The 20,052-nt window shown below is 33.2% G+C and overlaps 1 protein-coding gene across 1 annotated transcript in view; it reads left to right on the forward strand.

Moving 5' to 3' along the window:
- LOC129757451 (gamma-1-syntrophin) overlaps positions 1-20,052 on the forward strand; it is a 246,880-nt gene that overhangs the window by 145,188 nt on the left and 81,640 nt on the right. Inside the window, exons 2-3 of the mRNA XM_055754684.1 lie at positions 14,339-14,409; positions 14,488-14,643. Of these exons, the coding sequence (XP_055610659.1) occupies positions 14,344-14,409; positions 14,488-14,643 (222 nt within the window). The 5' untranslated portion in view covers positions 14,339-14,343. The remainder of the gene's footprint in view (positions 1-14,338; positions 14,410-14,487; positions 14,644-20,052) is intronic.

Consider the following 20,052-nt stretch of genomic DNA (forward strand, 5'->3'; position numbering starts at 1 on the left):
TATTAGCTTACCGGAAGGTCACATGCCAAATTTCAGGAAGATCTAACCATATGGAGGGGTTGCTTGAGTCTCAAACGTTAATAAAATTTTTAGGTTTTTTGCCCGGGAGAAACGAAAAATACCGGTTTTCCATCAATAACTTTTTTCATCACTAGCCGATTGTTTTTTATGGTTAATTCACTTAAAGCCTAAGTTGAGACAAATATTTCACCCCAAGACTGCAATTCGATTGGACTTGAAGTAAAAAAGTTATTGCAGTTCAAAGGACGCAAATTTTGTCCATCACGCAATGAGTACTTTTTACGCATTGCGTTTTATACGAGAATTTTCGTCCAAAATACAATCTTAGAGCCACAATAACTTTTCTGTTTCAAATCCAATCGAGTTACACTCTTCGGGTGAAATATTTGTCTCAGCTTAGACTTTCAGTAAATCAACCATAAAAAACAATCGGCTAGTGATAAAAAAAAGTTATTGATGAAAAACCAGTATTCTTCGTTCCTCTCGGGCAAAAAACCTTAAAATTTTATTAACGTTTGAGACTCAAGCAACCCCTCCCTATGGTCAGATCTTCCTGAAATTTGGCATGTGACCTTCTGGTAAGCTAATAAATAATTTTGACTTGGAGCGATTGAGATTTGTCATATTTCATTCTTTCTATACTTTGATAAGTGTACTGCGGTTCGTTAAATTATTAAAAACTGCAAAAAATACTGTTATGATAAAGTAACCATAACTTCTTCAATTTTCAACCGATTTTGATAAACAACCACTTGAAATCTTTGTTTTAAATTGTCATTCAAGCGAAAAGAAAATAAGGTTTTTTCAATGTTAGCATCGAGTCTAAAACTTTCGCTAAATCAAAATTTTCTCTTAAAAAATGCGTATTTTATCATTTTTTCTATCATAAAGTCACTAATATCAACAATACTGTTGATCATACGCAAAAACAATGTTGGAATGATCGATAGGAAATTTATTCACCTTCAATATGCAAAAGAGGGATTTCAAATTATTTTTATGCCGTCCAAGACATTTTAATCTAAGTACAAGACCTTTTTTTTTATTATTCCGAAATTTCATATTTGGAGCATAACTCAAAAACGGTTCTACTGAGATTTTTTTGAATTTCAGTTTCGGATTCAGCGCCCGATTTCACATTAAAAATGACCTTCAGTTTACTAAGTTCAAAAATGCTGTAAACTAGTAAATAAAGTAGATTCAACTATAATAATATGATTCATTTGATTATAAATATGATAGATTCAACTATAATAATATAGTTGATTTAATTATAAATATGATAGATTCAACCATAACAATATGATTGATTCAATTATAAATATAATAGATAGAATTATATTTCTATGATTGATTCAATGAGGTCAACTATTAAAGTTATAAATTTAAATACTGTTTATATTGGAAGTTACCATATCTTAAGATGTTTTTTTTTCGGAATAATTTTATGGTTACGTTTTATTTTCTTTTAATTTATTATTTTAGCATTTTGCATCTAGTTCGTTTAAGCCGCAACGATGCTAGAAAACTGACCGGAAATTCCGATATCCTCGTCCTAGTTCCTTCGTTGTTGCTCTTTTTGCATCTTGATGTATGGTTGCCCAGTAAATTGTGCGTCTTAACTAATTGGTCTCGGAAAATGTCCTCAGAACTCCGTGCTTCTGCACCCGGCAAAGAATGGCCTTGTGGGGGGAAAATTCACTAAGTATTCAACAGGGAATGTATAGTTGAATCTATTATATTTATAGTTGAATGCCTAAAATCAATCCTACATATGTAGTTGAATCTATCATATTAAAAATTGAATCATTACAGTTGATCCTATTATATTCATAGTTTATTGAGAAAAGTCAATCATCAGTTTGTAGTTAAAACGATAACTTTCGATTTGTAAAAGTATTTTTTAAATAGTCATAATTGCCAGGTAAGTCACATAACTAGCAACTAATTGTCACTATTTGAATGGCCTTGAATTTCCTAGTTTCTCCCGTTTCTCCTATATATTTGGAAAAATGATTTCAACGTACTCTTTTTGGCGTTGATGGATATGGTAACCCTAATAAATAGTTCAATTGGCAAGTCAGTTGCTTTTTGAGACGATGCCCATAAGTTCGAATCCGCAAGAGTAGTTACAAATCACAGTTGTACCGGATAAATTTTTCAGTGATTTTCCGATAAATGCATCATTGATTTAAGTTCTGAATGACATGAAGATGTTGAAACGACAATAATTAAAACAAAAAAAAGACAAAACAATGAAAATTTTTAGAAAATCAAATGATAAAAATCTGACAAAACTTTACCAAATATACGACAAAAAATAAAAAAAAATTAAAAAAATATATAATAAACTGACGGATTTTTTTGTAGTATTGTCAGTTGTCTGTAGTTTTATTGCCAAATTTTTTCATATTTGTATTTATTTTTTGTAATCATAGTTGTCATTTTATATTACATTGGTCATTTTTTCCATAATGTTTAAAAGTTTTTTCCAGGTTTTTTTCATTATTTCAATTTTTTTGTCTAGCTTTTTTTTAATTTTGTCAGATTTTTTTTTTGGTAAATTTTTGCCATTTGTAATATTTTTATTTATTTTTTATATTTTAGTAATGGCTTTGTCAATTAACTTTCAGATTTGTCAATATTTTTGTCATTTAGCACATTTGTCATATTTTTTTAACAGTTTTGTCAGAGTTTCGTAATTTATTTTGTCACAATATTTTCAAAATTTTTCATGAATTTGTTATATTTTTGTCATTGTTTTGTTACATTTTTATGCGATTTTCAGTCATTCACAATATTTTACAGTTGATCGGGGGCTGCATATTGGAATTTAAGATGGTGTATCATACCGTCAGACAGCAAAATTCGACAACTACGAATTGAGTCCTTTTTCCCTTTACCCATATTGTGAATATTTCATGCGATTTTAAGAACATGTTGAAGTCAGGCGAAAGCCATTTTGGATTTCTAAATGGCATCAATTTTCCTTTTTTCCAAAGCTCCCGAAAGTAGAAATAGGAAAACCTCCAGGATGAAGTTGTAAGAAATAAAAAAAAACAGTTTTTGAAAGACCTAACAAATTGCATGAAGACATAATTGAATGTTTAAGTAGCTACCAAATAGCTAATAATAATGAAGAAATTTATTTACAACTTCTTGCATTAGCAACTATTTTCTGTTGATACTAAAAAAAATTTGAACGACTATAGACCTGGTTCTTGAACTCGATCCAAGTTCAGTTAGTTCAGTTATCTTCTAGAAGGAAAATCCCCATTTTTTTCTGCATGAGCTCCTGGAGGCAGGTGCAAATGAAAGGAAAACAAATCCATTTTCCGCCAGAGTAGTGAACGGGATGGCTTTGTTTTCGCAACCATTCTGCTAGCACCTGCAGGGTCTGTCCCAAGAGGCTATGAATCCTAAAAATAACCCCCGCAAAAATATTAAACTTTTATGTACAACTCCGTTATCCACATACCTGTCTTAAAATGCTGCTTCTAGAATTTTGGACTCGTTCAGACGATTCAAGTGGACCGGATAAATGCAAATCTCAGAGTTGCTTTGCTTTATTTCGGACTGATGCAAAAGCTTTCAAAGTTGAAGTAAAAATAAATCTGAAGAAAACTGAAATTGTTCTTGTTATTTTTTTTTCCTATATCAAGGATAACGTAACGTTTACAGTTGACATACTTTCCTCATGACATAATGGTTCTTGGCTATTAAAAAAACATGCAATCGTTCAAATGTTAAAATTATCATCAATAAAAATCAGCTGCCAGTTGTCAGTGAGCGGTCATTCACTTCTGCTCAATTGATCCATCGGAATTGCGGACGCAATATTTACTCGATATAGCAAAACCAGCAGGTCATATTCTGAAAGTGGGGGATGTATGGTATGGTGTTTCAATCTATGGAATGAAAAAAAAAACACCAAATATTACACAACAGCTAGAACAGAATCGACTTGAGCCGGAGAAAGAATGTGAACCGAACATATGTGGAATAGAACAAGAAATGGGCAATAAAACAAGTCTGAAGAGTGCGCAAAAAAAACTTAAATTACTGCGTATTCGAATTTCTGGCGAGTTATTAGCACAAGGCAAGCAAAAATGAACAGCGTGCCGGGGTCTCGTAAAAAAAGGAGGTTGCCATACACACCCACGACACCAGCTGGTTTCTCATTTCAACTGTAGCAGAAATAATTTTTCATTTCGCGATCAACGGAACCGATAAGGACGTTAATGCGCGTCGATTCAGAAAAATACCGGAACATTTCTAAAAACAAACTGAACTACATGGATTTTGAACTTGTTGTAGAGAAACCTGCAAATATTGTTTAAAAAAAATAATTATGAAAATTGATCAACTAAATATTATGAAAAATAACATTTTGTAGCCCTTTTCATGATACAACCTTCATATGGAGATATTGGTGGTGTTCGATTTCAAATTGACGACCATAAATTCGAGCAATATCCGGGCAAATTTTGTCAAAACTCAGAAATTCTTAAAAAAAAATCAAGAAAAAAATGAAAAAAAATGTGTTCTTTAAAACTCAGCGATAGATTTTGAACCCTATTTTAGGCTTCCAAACAACCTCTCAGGACCGCTGTTCATTTTATTGCTCAAAAAACATTCTTGTTTTTTCGAACTCAATTTTTTATTTATATGAATTAAGATCTCTTTTAAATTGATATCATTTGGGTGCATTTTTATCGTTTTAAATAATTCTTTTTATTTTGATGGGTGTCCAGAGGTCAAATGTCATCCACGGACAGCAATTTCCTGTAAGTTTTACCCTTTTATTAAATATTCGAGTAGAAATTTTCACAAAGCGATTGTAAGTTGATGTGATTTCTTGTAGGCCTTCATCAACATTTTCTGGTAGTTGAATACTGTTTAAATAATTCACAAATAAGCTGTTTAATTAAGCGTTGTCAACCATCTCTTTTCTAAGAATTGTTACGTTTTTATCACATAATAAATTGAATGATGTGAGCATTTGTAAATGGACACTAACATCAGAAAAGATTGTATCATTTTCCAATCGATCTGAATCAATTTGCTTCGATATAACGTGATCTAGAATATTCCGAGAAATTCTAGAAACATGTTAAACGAGAATGAAGGAAGTCAATATACGCCATGAACACAAATTACTCGACCACTTGTACAAATTTCGACACTAATTTGGTGAAAATCATCAAAAGTTATATTTTCAGTAGTTTTAAATTTAAAATTTGTTTTTATATACATAGCTAGGCCTCCATATGGTTGGTTGCGGCAAGAGAAAACCGATGTATATCCCGGAATGTTGTAAATACAACAGTTATTTTTACCAAGCCAAGTTTCACAAATAACAATAACATCGATACAAACATTTAAATGATCAATAGTCTGTAATATGCAATCAAATTTTTCTAAATTATTCATACTACGTACATTCCATTGTAAAATTCTAAAGGATCTTGAATCATTATTAAAAGTACTTTAGTTAAAATCTTTTACATTTTCGTGGTATCTATTAATTAAACTATCCATTGAATAAAATTTATACCAGTGTTAAACAGTTGTAGATCTAAGATCTTATTTTGATCGTTGATCAGCATTGTTCCTTTTTCGTTTGGATGAAGGACTTTCATTTGGAATCGTGGATGTGTTATTTCTTTGCTGAGTGACATGCATGCTCATAAAGCGATTCATTTTAATTATATCTAGTTTTGAGTTATCTGCTTGTTTGACCAGAATGGCACCATTTCTTCCGGGCCAAATGTATCTGGCTCCAATTAAGTCTTGATATTCGCGCAATTCAGTTAAAATTTCCATGGATATGATCGTAAACTCATCCTTTATTGTGACGTCAAGCGGTTTACCATCAACTACTAATGAAGTATCTATTGAAGAAGAGGCAAGTTTTCCAAAAAATTGTTTTTTACTAAAAATTTCTTCTTTTATTACTGTATCTTATAATAAACTTTAATCGGTGGAGACTTTTCATTGGGTTTGTTGGATGATATTAACCTAACAGCGTTTAAAATGGATTCAGTTTTAAGGTCGTAGCCAAAAGTGACACATATTTTGCGTACAAGTTCTTGTGTATATTTTCCATTTTTATATGGCACTCCGAAGATCATGAGGTTTTTTGAAACAGCCTTAAATGCCTTTACATACCTAATCTGCCGTCATATGGCGAAGTGATGTTTTGCCGATTTAGTATTAATTTTAGTTTTTCTCTTTTTTGCCATTTTCCATTTCTACAGGTTATTGCAAAGAATGTAATCTACATTATAAAATTAGATAACATTTCATGAAAAGATTGTGCATGAAAAGGTTATACAGATCATGATTTTTGTTACCTCAAAAATTGAAAAAAAAACAGAATTTCTTAAAAAAGTTACTCAACGCATGTTCAGTGGATATTCAGGGACAATTTATATTTGAACGAAATGCATCAATGAAAACAGAAACATTTTCTCCAGATGAATAATTCGAAACAACAAACATTTAAGTGTATAACAACTTGTCCATAATACATTTTAGATACTTAAAAATGAGAAGTTTTTCGCAATAGATTGTTACTCTTTTCAAAGTCATTAAGTTTTTAAAATGATAACTTTAATTTGAATAATGAAGCCTTAGTTATAAAACTATAGAATAAACTTTCATCCAAATGTAAGATATCAGTTTGAAATTTCGCTTTTTAAACAAATCAAATATTAATCATTTTAAACAATACTTCGAGAAAATATGGAGTTCCCTGTAGATTTTCAAGTGAAAATTACTTGTTTATTGATCAGCAAATATTTAAAAAAAAATCAATTCCATAATTATAATCCTGTGGATGATTATTTAAATAAAAATAAGGTTTTTTCATTAGATCAAACTTGCAAATTCACTCAAATTCTTCTTTTTATTTTGTCTTTTTTTTTTTTGTAGCGCCCTACCACACTCCCTCACACCAAAAGGCTCAATTGAGCCCCCTGGTAATGGACGCTACTGTTCTCAGCATGTCTGGCAGCAAAATGATAATAAAAGTAAACGAGAGCAAATTTTAATCATGCTGAAAACACAAATATTTGTAATGTCGTGCGAGGAAATGTATTATTCAATTGACTACAATATGAACCTCAATGGAAAATAATTTCCTTTGAAGAGATTCATTATTCGATATTTACTATTGCACATTTATTTATTGCTAACTTTATTATGTTATGTTCAATAATTTAATTAGATCAAATACAAACTACAAAATTTTTAAGAATAATTATATAAAATATTAACGCTACAAAGTACAAAAGGTAAACAAAACAAAGACTGGTTGATGATCCTGTTTTAATGGTTCAACTTTTCTTTCAAAAGCTGTATCACTTTTGTTTTGAACATGAAACGATTGGATATGTTTTTTATGTTTTATGTTTTGTTTATTAGAAAGACTTTCAGTCTTTGGCTGGTTCGTCTCTCCAATTCCTTAATTTTTGTTATTTGCAGGTAGAATTTTGAAATTCAATTGACTTCATCAGTCAGTCAAATTATCAGTTTGTGATTTGAATTGTAAATACAACGGAAAAGTCATCCTAGTATTGGAAACTTGATTGTTAAACTCATATACAAGCTGAATTAGAAACTGATTGTTGGATATAAATCCTTTTCAGTCTTAAAGACAAAGTAAACAAAAAGTTAGCCATTACTACAAATAGTTCAGAGTAGGTTTTTCGAAAACATCAGTTTTTAAAGTGGATGCAGTTATCAAAAAATCAATTTCTCATCACCGATCAAGATGGTCGACCAGTCCAGAAGCTTTTAATCACAGACGATACCACCTAGTACAATACAGTATGATACATAATTTCCTTTGAAGAAGGCCAAGACCCAACGCCGAAACGTTGTAAATGTAAACAGTATTGTTACATTTTTATTATTATGACTCATTCATTAGACTGAAAAGCCAGCCAACAAACAAAGAAAAGTATAAATCCAGTTGTTCAATTACATAGATATAAATCCTAAATTGGAATTTTGAACCTTCATTCCTAATTTAAATTTTGAATCCACATCCCAAATTTCAATAAAATTTCAAAATTAAAATTCGATATTAAAATTCAAAATATGTGTAGAGTTCGTTAAATTACCTTCAAATAACAATTCTGTCGTATATCTTCAAAAATAATCACGTGCAAACATTAGGGAAAAATTAATGAACTAATCAAAAATGGAAAAGCCCTTAAATTTAAAATTCCATCCATAATTTATTTAACAACTCTATCACCATATACAAATCTCTTGATAAGAAAAAAAGATATGTAGATATTTAAACGCTTTTCATTTTATTAACTACTTGGTACGAGCTTCATAGTAAGCAAAATAAATATTTCCCTCAGAGATGTACCGAATATTCGGCGCCGAATATCACCTAAAAACCGTTAAGCCGAATATTCGGCTTACCGAATAGTTGAGCTAAGTATTCGGCTGAAGAGACCGAATATGCCGAATATCTACTACAGACTTGTAAATTTTTCAAATAATTTTTAATCTATATCTTAGGTATATAAAAAGCAATTTCTGTGGGTTTGTTTGTTTGTTTGTTTGTTTGTTTGTCCTCTATAGACTCAGCCATCTTAAGAGCTAGAGCGCTAAAATTTGGCATGGATACTCATTAGGACCAAGAATGATGAAAAATGTTTTCAGATTTTTGGATGACCCTTTCTAAAGGGGGTCGTTCATACAAGACAAATTTTATTTTCGCGATACTGACGTTATTTTTCGTCGAATTATGACAAAAATTTGCACATAGAGGTTTTGAGGCATGGGGAATTGATTCCAGGTATTGAATGTTGTGTCAGGGGTCGGCAAAAGGGGTCGTCCATATTAGCTTTTCAATATTTTTGCGATATTGACGTTATTATTCATCGGATTGAGAAGAAAATTTGAACTCGGATGTTTTTAGGGACGGGCAATCGATTGCCGGTATAAAATTTTGTGTAAGGGGTCAGCCAAAGGGGTCGTCCGTATTCACTGTTCGCTATTTTTGCGATATTGAGGTTAATATACATCGGATTCAGATGAAAATTGGTACACGAGAGTTTCGAATGACAAACAATCGATTTCAGGTATAGAATTTAGTGTAAGGGATCGGCAAAAGGGGTCGTCCATATTAACTTTTCAATATTTTTGTGATATTGACGTTATTATTCATCGGATTGAGAAGAAATTTTTTGCTCGGATATTTTGAGGAACATGCAATTGGTGGCTGGTTTCAAATTTTGTGTAAGGGATCAGTCAATGGGGGTCGTCCATATTGACTGTTCTCAATTTTTGTGATATTTACGTTATTATACATCGGATTGAGGTGAAAATTTTTACATAGGAATAATTGAGGACGAACAATTATTCCAATTATCCAATTTTTAGTCAGGGGTCGGCCAAAGAGATCGTTCATATTCACTTTTCACTGTTTTTTTTTTTTGCGATATTCATGTTATTATGCAATGGATTGTTTTGAAAATTTGCACACGGGAGTTTTGAGGGAAGGGCAATAGATTTCAGAAATCAATCGAATCAAAATTTATACACGGGGGTTTGGAGGGTCAATTGATTTCCGATTTCAATATTAATATCAAAGGACAAAAAAGGGGGTCTTCCATATTAACTGTTAAATTTGCTTCAGCGACAATTACGTGAGTTTGAATTGCATCAAGACGAAAATTCATATACGGGGTTTTTTTTTGGCACGGTCAATTGATTCCTGATTTCAAATTTAGTAGCAAACGACAGAAAAAGTGATCTAACATATAACGTGTTCCACATTGTTGCAATGATTGCTCAACAATGCATTCGAAAATGCGTCTGGACATATTCTAAATTGAAATCGAAACGGATTTCGTATGGGATCAGCTAGTAATTCATAAAATTTATAAAATATCCAAAAGTTAAGTTGTAAAAGCTACACAATCATTAAAAACATATGGTTTCAGCAAAACATCTAAGGTGTATCTCCGTATATTTCACTGTAGATTGTACAGGAGAATGCTGAACGGTATCGCTTTATACTTTGATTATAGTTTATTCCAGATTATCTGGATATATTCTGGCTTGCCCATAAATCCAGTAAAAAATCCAGATAAGTCAAATCTAGACGGAATGTCCATATATTGTTTAATACTTACCGAGGTTTGCTCGGGTTTATTCAGATTATTTGGTGAATCAAATAAAAACCTCAAATTCCTCTTTTAAATTATTTAGATTTTGTGTTCAATTTTTCAAAAATTTCAAAATTTCAACATAAATTTTGCCCTTTTAAATTTTAATTTTAACAAAAATCGCTCTAGTTGCTTGACCGTCTGGATATGTGTGGTTAAAGTATGGTATGCTTAAGGTTAAAGATAACCTATCTTTTCAGCAACTATTTTAAAGATATTTTGCTCAAATCCGACCTTCATCTAATTCAATATCAGAGAAGCAATTTCAAATAGCTTGACACCTGTTTCGACATTTTATATCCCAGATTTGACAGGAACGCAATCGCTTTGGTGATAAATATCTTGTAATAATCATCCGATAATATCATCTAGTTGAAAATAATCGACTTAAAACATGAGGAGCATTTATATGGAAGAAATAGAAAGCATTAAAATAATCGCTTAAGGTTTTTTCATTGAAAACTCAATTGAATATTCGGCCGAATAGATGAAAAGGTCAATATTCGGTATTCGGCCGTTCGCCGAATACCACTATTCGGTACATCTCTAATAAGACTTCAGATTAAGAATCAAAAATTTAAAAAATACAACAGAATTAAATTAAATTTCCATGGAGATACAGACAGTTCAACAGTGAAATTCAAAAACGTAAGTCGGATTTTATTCAGACACACAAATGAAAGTCTCAAATTAAAATCTAAATATCAAATTATAAATGAAATTCAAATACAAAATTGAGAATCAAATTAACAATCAGAGTTAAGCAGGAGTTGCAAAATTTATATTTCAAATATAAATTATTATTTTCATTTCGTATCTTTAAAACTAAAAAAAACATGTTCATATAATACATTGAAGTTTAAAAAATGTAATGCGAATAAAAACTTAAAATAAAAATTATATATTTATTTAAAAAACATGTGAAAAAGAAGCTTTTGTCAAAAGTTTATACAAATGTGACAAAAGATATCTCCGAAACCAATTATTCAGAATGGACATCAAATGTTCAAAATTCAAAATCATAAATCTGGAATAAGATAATATTTAAAATGTAAAAATATTCATGTTGAGAGAATCGCTCAATGAAATTTGCAAATTAACTATGAGAGCGTTTATATGAAATAATAATTTGAAAATGGTCATTTTGAGAATTAAATGCTTAATTCAGGGCATTTCCTTCATTAGACGATAGTTTATAAAAAAAACCTCAGAATAAAAAGTATGAAATCAAGGCTGAGGCTGTTGAAAAGTTTCAATTAGTATTGTAAATTTTAGATTCAAACTGGAATAACAAATTGAATAGCGAAACTCAGTTTTGCCGATTGATTCTTTTTAGTCAACTACAGCTACCTTTTTTTTGTTTTTTCATAATTTAAAAGGGCGTAGAATTTATAAATCAACGCAAATTGCAATTATGATCGAGAAACTAACATTAATTTTGCATTGTGTACCGTCTCGTTTCTTTCCAGAATCTTAAGCTGGAATAAGATGGTAAAATAACTTCTGCAAACGATAATCCCTTATTAAATCACTGTTACACCCACTTCGTGAAATGAGAAAGTAAATTTCTGAGCAAAATTTGCGCAAATGAACTTCCAGCACCTAAGCGCCAACAACTCAAGGAGTTGATGTGCTGAAGTCGCTTTTAGCCCGGACTTTCTTACCAGGGGTGGGATTCCAACGAAACTATACAAAATGGGGTTGGCGAAATGAGGGTATGTCGTGCAGGTACACGCACTTAGACGCAATGGTAATAGCCCTAGAATTCCGCAGCATAAAAAGTGCATACACAATGTTTAAAGTTTGTTACACCAAGTATAATTGAAATGGTCACTTACCGAGAAAATCGTCCTTTCACCTGCACACTGAGCCACCGCCGGAAAACTTCCACGAACCGGGGTTGATTTCCGTTAGGCCTTGATACGGGTTTTTTTCACCACCGACAGTCGAATTACTGATTGCACGAATTTCCGTAACTTTATCCGAATTCTTATCGCACGTACTAAGAAAATAATCACACGGGTAGAGATAATTGAAGACCGAGTAAATACCGCCTTGTAAAATATACTTTTTCCCGACTTACTTTAAAATTCACGACTCAATCGCTTTAGAACCAAAATGGCTAAGACCCAGGTTTTCTTTTTCACTTTCCAAGAAAACTTCATTTCCCCCACTGCTTAGGAAAGTCACCATTGGTAACCAATGACGACTGTCAGAATAACGATAAGTTATTCTGAAGTCCTTTGGTGGAAATTCTATTTTACCGGCTCGTTCCCAATTCGCTTACACAGGGATCAACTCACAATAAGGCTTACATGCTACTTGAACAAATTATGTATTGGAATTCTACGGATATTACCATTTTGTCTACTACGGACCGTTACAATTGTTCATACTCATACTTATGTCTTTAAAGTGAGCATTCCAGATTGCCTGGTTTTATTAATTTTATTTCCACCAAAATCCGAAAAACCTTGCAATTTAAAAGTATTTTGAATGCATTTTTCACTTTCTTCACTTTTTAAAATTTCTGCAATTTTTTTTTAAGAATTTTTTTTTGATAATTTATGTATTTTTTAAATTTTCACAAATCTAAAACCAGTTAATCTAGCTTACTGTTGACCAACACCAAGGGGGAATAAACTAAATTTCAAGTATTTTATTTACGTCTGTTGTACGTCTCGGTGGTCGAGTGGTTATCGTGGTAAGACGGTAATCGCTGGTCCACTAATGGCATGGGTTTGATTCCCATCTCGGTACTGGGTGTGAAATGATAATCTTAAGTTGTCCACGTTATTTATTCAGTCTGTAAAGCCTGAATCGGCTAAGACGGTGTATGTCTTTTTCAAAATAAGATAAATTGATCGAATTTTCACAAAATGTTATGAGCAAACCAAAACTGTCAATGATAGGAATTTTAACAAGTCTCTGTGTTCTACAAATAAAAACAACAGAATTTTCAAACAATTACAAAAGCAAAAGAACAGAATCTGGAATTTCATTTTGTTGTTTTTGGCATTATTTTGCACTATCCTCAATTAAAATCTTTAAACTGTGTTTCCCTTTTTCAAACTTGCAGGAGCATTGTTAAACGTGAACATTTATACAATCTATATTTGAACTAAACGAAGGCTAAAATGATTATTTTATCTCATTTTTATATGAACTAATCAGTAAAATCTCTAAAAATCTGTATTGTGAAAAGTAAATATCACAACCACTTGAAAACAAATTCTGATTAAGAGATATTAAGAATATCCTTTATACAGGTGAAATAAAAAATCATGAAGTTTTCCTAATTTGAAATAGGATAAAAGCTCGTACCTATTGACTTCTCTACGTAAACTCCTACCTATTGATTTATTTTTTCTTTTTAAAACAACCATGTGAATTTAGGTAATTATAATTCGAGCTAAAACTTTAAAAAAAAGTTGGATAAAGTTTTAGTTTAATACCTCTTAAATCTTCAGCCCCACTTGAATGTGGCAATCGACACGCGTTCACATTTTCCGCTGTTTGCTCGACGGCCGGCCCGCCGGCCCTAACCAAATTACGTTCTTGATTGGCTTTCGTCCCGAATCGAGCCCGGCAAAATAGAGGCCAATAAACCAATCAAACTGTAGTTAGCAATTTTGTTTCCATTCGATAATCTCGATCGATCGGTTCCATCACTATTAAAATTCACCTTTCAACTCTTCGCCCTCCTCCCCCAATTCATGGCATGACGCTATGGGGCCCTATGTATGTTTGTATCGTTTATCCAATCGAGATCAATTTGTTCTTCAAACTTAAATTAGTTTCCACTTCCGGCTCGAAACTGCAAAAGTAGGTATCTGAATGTTTCATGACTTTTCGATAGTGTCATTCTCGGGCTTTTTGGTTAGGTTTTTTTTTCTTTGAAGAAAGGAATTGGAAATTCGAGGGTTCCAAAAAGTTTCTACCGACAGCTTCGTTAAGTTATAATTGTTTTCCGTTTCCCATCGGGCATCTCGGTAATGAATCATTTCGGTTGCAACTGGAAGGGGCAAATCAATATTAAAAGGTTGGGTCATCTTAAACTTTTTTGGAATAGGGTTTTAGCTTCTATTAAAAGTTTTTCTCTTTTCTCTTCCCCTTTCCAGGAAATATGAAGATCAACGCAAGCTCCAAGATGGCTACTCCAATAGAAGAAAAGGTTGATCAAAACTTAAAGGTAAGAGCTAATTCGATTCCGGTGATTAGACGCTAATCAAAGGGCTGACTTTTGGGGTTTTTATTCGAAAAATTGCAGACTCGCACTGGAATGGTGATGATAAGCGATGGCAAAAGTAAGCCGGAGCTAGCACGGATACACCTTTCCATGGAGATGATCACCATCCAGAAACAGGACACTTCGACGCCCGCCCCGACGCCCACAAACCCTAGTCATCCACCTATCGAATCCAAGGTAAGATTTTTGAAAATTTGAGATTTTTCAAACATTTTTCACAAAGAATTTATTAAGTTGAATATTCCGACCGAAAAGTTTAAACACAAATTTAATTCCCAGTTTTATCGAAAGTTATCTAAAATCTTCCAACCATCAATTCATCCTTGTAATCCCACACTGTTGACACAGCTAATGAACCGCGAATTATTTGCAAACTTGGTTGTTATTATTTTAAATTCACACGTTCACAAGACAAGCCTTCAAGACAGACGCAGACCGAAACGAACAAAAAAACAAGGGTGTAACAAATTTCACCATCTCGTCAACAGTTCGAGCGACATGTTTCGTTTAATTAGCACATGGGCGTGGGTGGACTGGCTTTGCGTGCCAAACGTACTTACTGTGAAGATCCAGCCCCGAAGGTACAAGGTACCTACATACATTATCTGGAGTTTATTACGCCAACTTCAGCCAATACCGTTACACATATCTTGCGGCGGCGGTGGCGGTGGCGGCATTTGTAGACGTATGGCCTGGCGTGTGCCGGTGACATTTTTTAACGCGTCACACTATTTGCCAAATTCTTGAAAACTCTTGAAATTTAATTCAAGGATCTAGTGACAAAAGGTCAAATAAAAATCAAAATTTGAATAATTATGATAATATATTATTTGAAAATAAGTAAATTCAGTTAGTTTTTCTTTAAAACCTCTCTCAATTTAAAAAGATTCACTAGATATTGCTGTGTGGCAGCGGCCTAAAGCATACTGCCACTGCACACTGGTGCAGAACATCAATCAAGCTATACGAAATAGCGCCCAGGAATGAAAAGATAGAGATTTGATGTCTTCAGCAAAATTGTTCAGTTTTGCATGGAGCATATAATGATATATAAACTTCTGCCTAGGGGTCCACCGAGATAGACAAAACTGAGCGAGATAAAAATGCTAACTTTTTTGTTTACACCTGTGCAGGGCCTATCTGTTAGCCACACGCATACTGCCTTAATGACTGTTGAGAGTGAGAGTTGTCGTCGATGTCGGAGTTCGATCCGATTCTAGCTCTCCGCTACATAGGCAAGCATCATTGCCTCATTCGCGAGTCATCTCTCGGATAAGCAAGTAGTGTACCCTGTGCCCGCGTGTCGGGTGATTTCCAGTCGAAAGATAAGCTTGCACAATGGCGACCTAGACAGGTATGCCGGTTTTAAGTTAAGTCAACCGGTGGGAAAAAGTGAACTTAAAATTTTGGAAATCACCCTACACGCATGAAGTGTTAAAAGTTTAAAGTAAGTATAAAATAAAACTGAGAGAATCAAGAAACAAAAAGCGCGCTGAGAGTCCGCTTCTGAAATTCCAAAAGTGCGTTGAGAGTCCGCTTTTGGAACGGAAAAAATAAGAAGAGCGTGCTGGGAGTCCGCTTGAAATAAGAAGCGCGTTGAGAGTCCGCTTCTAAAATTTCAAAAAAGCGCGTTGAGAGTCCGCTTTTCGAATATGAAAAATGGAATAGAACACGGGAGCGCGCTGAGAGTCCGCTTTTGCAAAAAAAAAAAATAATAATAAAAAGAGCGTGCTGGGAGTCCGCTTGAAAAAGAAACGCGTTGAGAGTCCGCTTCTATAAACAGAAACAACAAAAAAGCGCGTTGAGAGTCCGCTTTTGGAATTTGGGAAAAAAAGTAATAAGAAAAAGGTAGCGCGTTGAATGTCCGCTTCTCAAATAAAAAAGCGCAATGCGAGTCCGCTTTTGGAATTGACAAAAACCTAAAACAAAAATGTAGAGAGTTTTGGAGAAAAATGAAAAAAAATTGAAAACGAGGCGAGTTGACAGAGTGCTTCTAGAATTACGGTATAAAAGTAAGATATTGAAATACAGCTTTTGGAAAAATTATTCGAACTTGAAGTTCACTTATTTAGGGAAAAAAATCCGTTTGGGAATACATATCGAGAACTAATCTAAAGCGTATTGAAAGGATTGGCAATAAAGCGTGTTCAGATGAGTATTACACTAAAAACAAACACACGTAAAATGGTTTTGGGGCTTCTTTTATTTTTTTAAAGCAAAGGCGATGAGAGCCGGAAAAGTGAAAATGAAGAAAAATTTAAGTTCTGTGTGAGGAGATTCCAATTCTGTATTATCTAGAAGCCGTTATGCGAGTTTATTCATGAAGATGTTGAAAGTTGAAACTAGCGTGCTGCAAAAACGCTTGCAAAATGAACTGACTAGTGGATATTATGTCAAAACTTGATAAGCGTAGAAACAAACTGATAAATGTGATGAGATTGTAGTGTTGATATTTACATGGAAGCTTGCCGATTAAAGACTGGCAACTAGACAATTTTGAATAAGTGAGTAAGAAATGAGAGGAATCAATCATATTCAAACAATAATAATTTGAAACAAATATCGATAGAATCATTATCGAAATATCGACTCGATATATAAGTGGAAGATATTAAAGTGAAATACGACAGCAGACAAAATGGTTTCGATGGTATTTTGGGCTTTGAGCCTTATTTAAAACATTTAACAGGTTCAAACTTCCTAAAAAAAATACTAGAGTGAGGCTTAATAACAAACAGGAAAATGAATGATGCTATAAAATGTTGAGAAGCTCCTCGAACAATTTGATGTAGGAATTATCCAAATTCATAAAATATATATGGTTTATTTTCAATATTGGTGCTACGAACCAGTCTGTTTGTAATCTCCGAAGAAGGAGTGTTTATCGGTTATTTAAGAAAGATTGTTATCATATCTATGTTTGTATAGAAAAAGAAGCTATCTCGATTTGAAAATCTGGTCACTGAAATAGAACATGCAAAGTCAGTGTCGTATAAGTGAGAGACGATGATTTGGTTCTTAGGGGGGAAAATGTAACTGAAATGAAACCAACCATCTTATTGTCATCTTTTAAGAAAAATTTGATCTGATGAATAGCTTTCAAAACACAAAGGTTAGATTTTGGGGAAAACGAACAAGCAATACTGGAAGTAAAACCGAAAAAAGCTAGAGCGAATATATGAAAACAAATTTCATTATCACGCCGTTCTTACAAAACGATGGGAGGGATATGTATATCTCTTGTACTCGAATGAGATTAGCATTACAAGCATTTTATGCTCAGACCATAATCCCGAATATGACTCTCTTTTACCGAAAATGCCTAGATTTTCTAGCTTGTTGCAAATTTGGTTGTTTTTGAGTTAAGACATTCACATATAACAAGAACGCTTTTCCACCACGTACCACTTAAGTAAGATCGGACAAAAAGAATCGAGTTAAATTTATGATCAGTTAAATAGTAATGCATACAAGCGAGATTTTTAGCTCTGGTGCTAAAGAATCATATTCGGTACATTAATATTGATCTCTACAATTAACAGAATTTGCAGTCTGTAAACTCCGTGTGCTCTGAGCAAAAAAAAAAAAACAGGAAATTAACTGTATCTGAGCAGTAGCTGGATGATTGGTCAAAAGTCTGTGTTTCTGATCAAATCAGGGCACCTGGCAACCCAGCCCCGAACACTTAAGGAATGCAACCTAGTTTGCACCAACACTGATAGAACTCCTCGTTTGCTCGGGTGGTCTGCGTCAGGATTCCCGCTCAAGCCGAGCCTCGTGTTTTTTTTTACACATGCAAATGGCGCTTCCCTCCGCTAACACGAACCGCTATGCTAACGTGTCGTGTCGGAGTTATTTCTTTGCAATGCTCCGCTCCGTCAGGCCGTTGAGAGAGGCAACACACACGCAAATAAACGTTGACGATTGGCGAGCGATTTTGATCAGTGAGTAAAACAAAAAGCTCTTGCTCAAGCAATTGAGCATTGAAGCTTTCGGAGTTCTAGAGCGAGAAAAGCAGAGAATCAATTCTCTTTTAACGATTATAATCATAGTTGCCACATTAATAGACTTATCTAGAAAAATGCAGATTTTTGAACTCGTTTTCGGTACAGAATCTGTACGCACAGATGACAATTTTTTGAAATTTGGTGCAGATTATTGGCATTCGCTGTAATACATCACTGGAGCGTTAAATGCAGCATTCAAATGGTTCTGACTGTCCAATTTATCACAGTGATTGATTATAGGGACTACAAGATGAATAAGTTTTAGAAATTGTATCAATTCCAAACATTGGAGTTGTACAATAGTTTAATCTCCGTGTTAATTGCAATTACTGATCTAAATTCTCATACATCGGCGAATGCTTATGTGAATGAAGGACATATCGCAGATTAAGCTTTTTGCTTTGAATGCCTGAGATTTTTCGAGCTTGCTGGTTCATATATACTAAACCTTTGTGCATAAAGATGCCTATTTACCGGATGATAAATTGACAGGGGAACAGCTCATTCGCTACAAATCTTACAATAGCTGATTTAGCAAGTCTTCAGCGCAATGAATACAGCACCTCTTATTTTGGTGGTATGGTGTTACAAGATTGAGATAATTTGAGCTTTGAGTAAAATCAGTAAATGATAATAATAATAATAATAATAATAAAAAAAAAAATACCGTTCTCAAAACCGGAACTTGTTTTTGTGTTTCTGATTCGATGTCTGAGGAAAATATAACCGATTTGATAGGGCAAAAAAAAAACAAATCCTTTTTCAGCATAATCAAAGTTATGTTAATAATTTGTGCAATACCCTCGTCTGTAGTGAGGACATTCTTGAAAAAGTTGAATGTTTAACAGATTGGTGGGGATTCGATAAAATTATTACCACCAGCCGAATAACGTATGTTTCCACCTGTTGTAATCATCTGCACATATGAATCTTGTTGTAAGAAATACAATGCCCGTACGATTTGTTATCCAAACAATGAATTGAACACGAGATAATTTTCCTAATTAGAGGCTTGAATATAAAAACAAAGAAATCTTATAATAACTGAATAGCACTGACCATGAATAGTCGTCAATATCTTATAATGTTTTATGAAAATGATTCGTCGTTCTGGGAAGTTCTGAATGCAAAAAATGGTGTAAATTGCTCATAAAATCAATACAATTTGTTCATGCATTTATGCAATTCATTTATGTGTTCTCGTAGTTTAAAAAGTCATTTTCTGATTCGTTTATGAGCAATCGATAACAGCTTATACCGACGTATACATTATTTAATTCTTTTTATTTTGGCGGTAGTTAACGGTTGTTGGATAGCTACAATATGTTCTGAGTTGTTTTGTCAGAAAAAAGCACCAAGGAGCAAAAGAATTCGTAGGCTGGATTGATTATTATTTTGTAAAGACTTGCAGACATGGCACATGTAGTTTATAGAACCTTAGCGCCTAAGGAGGTTTATCGTTAGTTTGTGGCTTTTATAATATAAAAACTAAAGGATGAAAAAGGGATTTCAGGAACGTACAGCTGTCCGGTATTTAAAAACGGAACACGTTGTCAGTAAATCTTACAAGAGAAAACTT

This window comes from Uranotaenia lowii, chromosome 3 (genome assembly GCF_029784155.1).
Source record: "Uranotaenia lowii strain MFRU-FL chromosome 3, ASM2978415v1, whole genome shotgun sequence".
NCBI lineage: Eukaryota > Metazoa > Arthropoda > Insecta > Diptera > Culicidae > Uranotaenia > Uranotaenia lowii.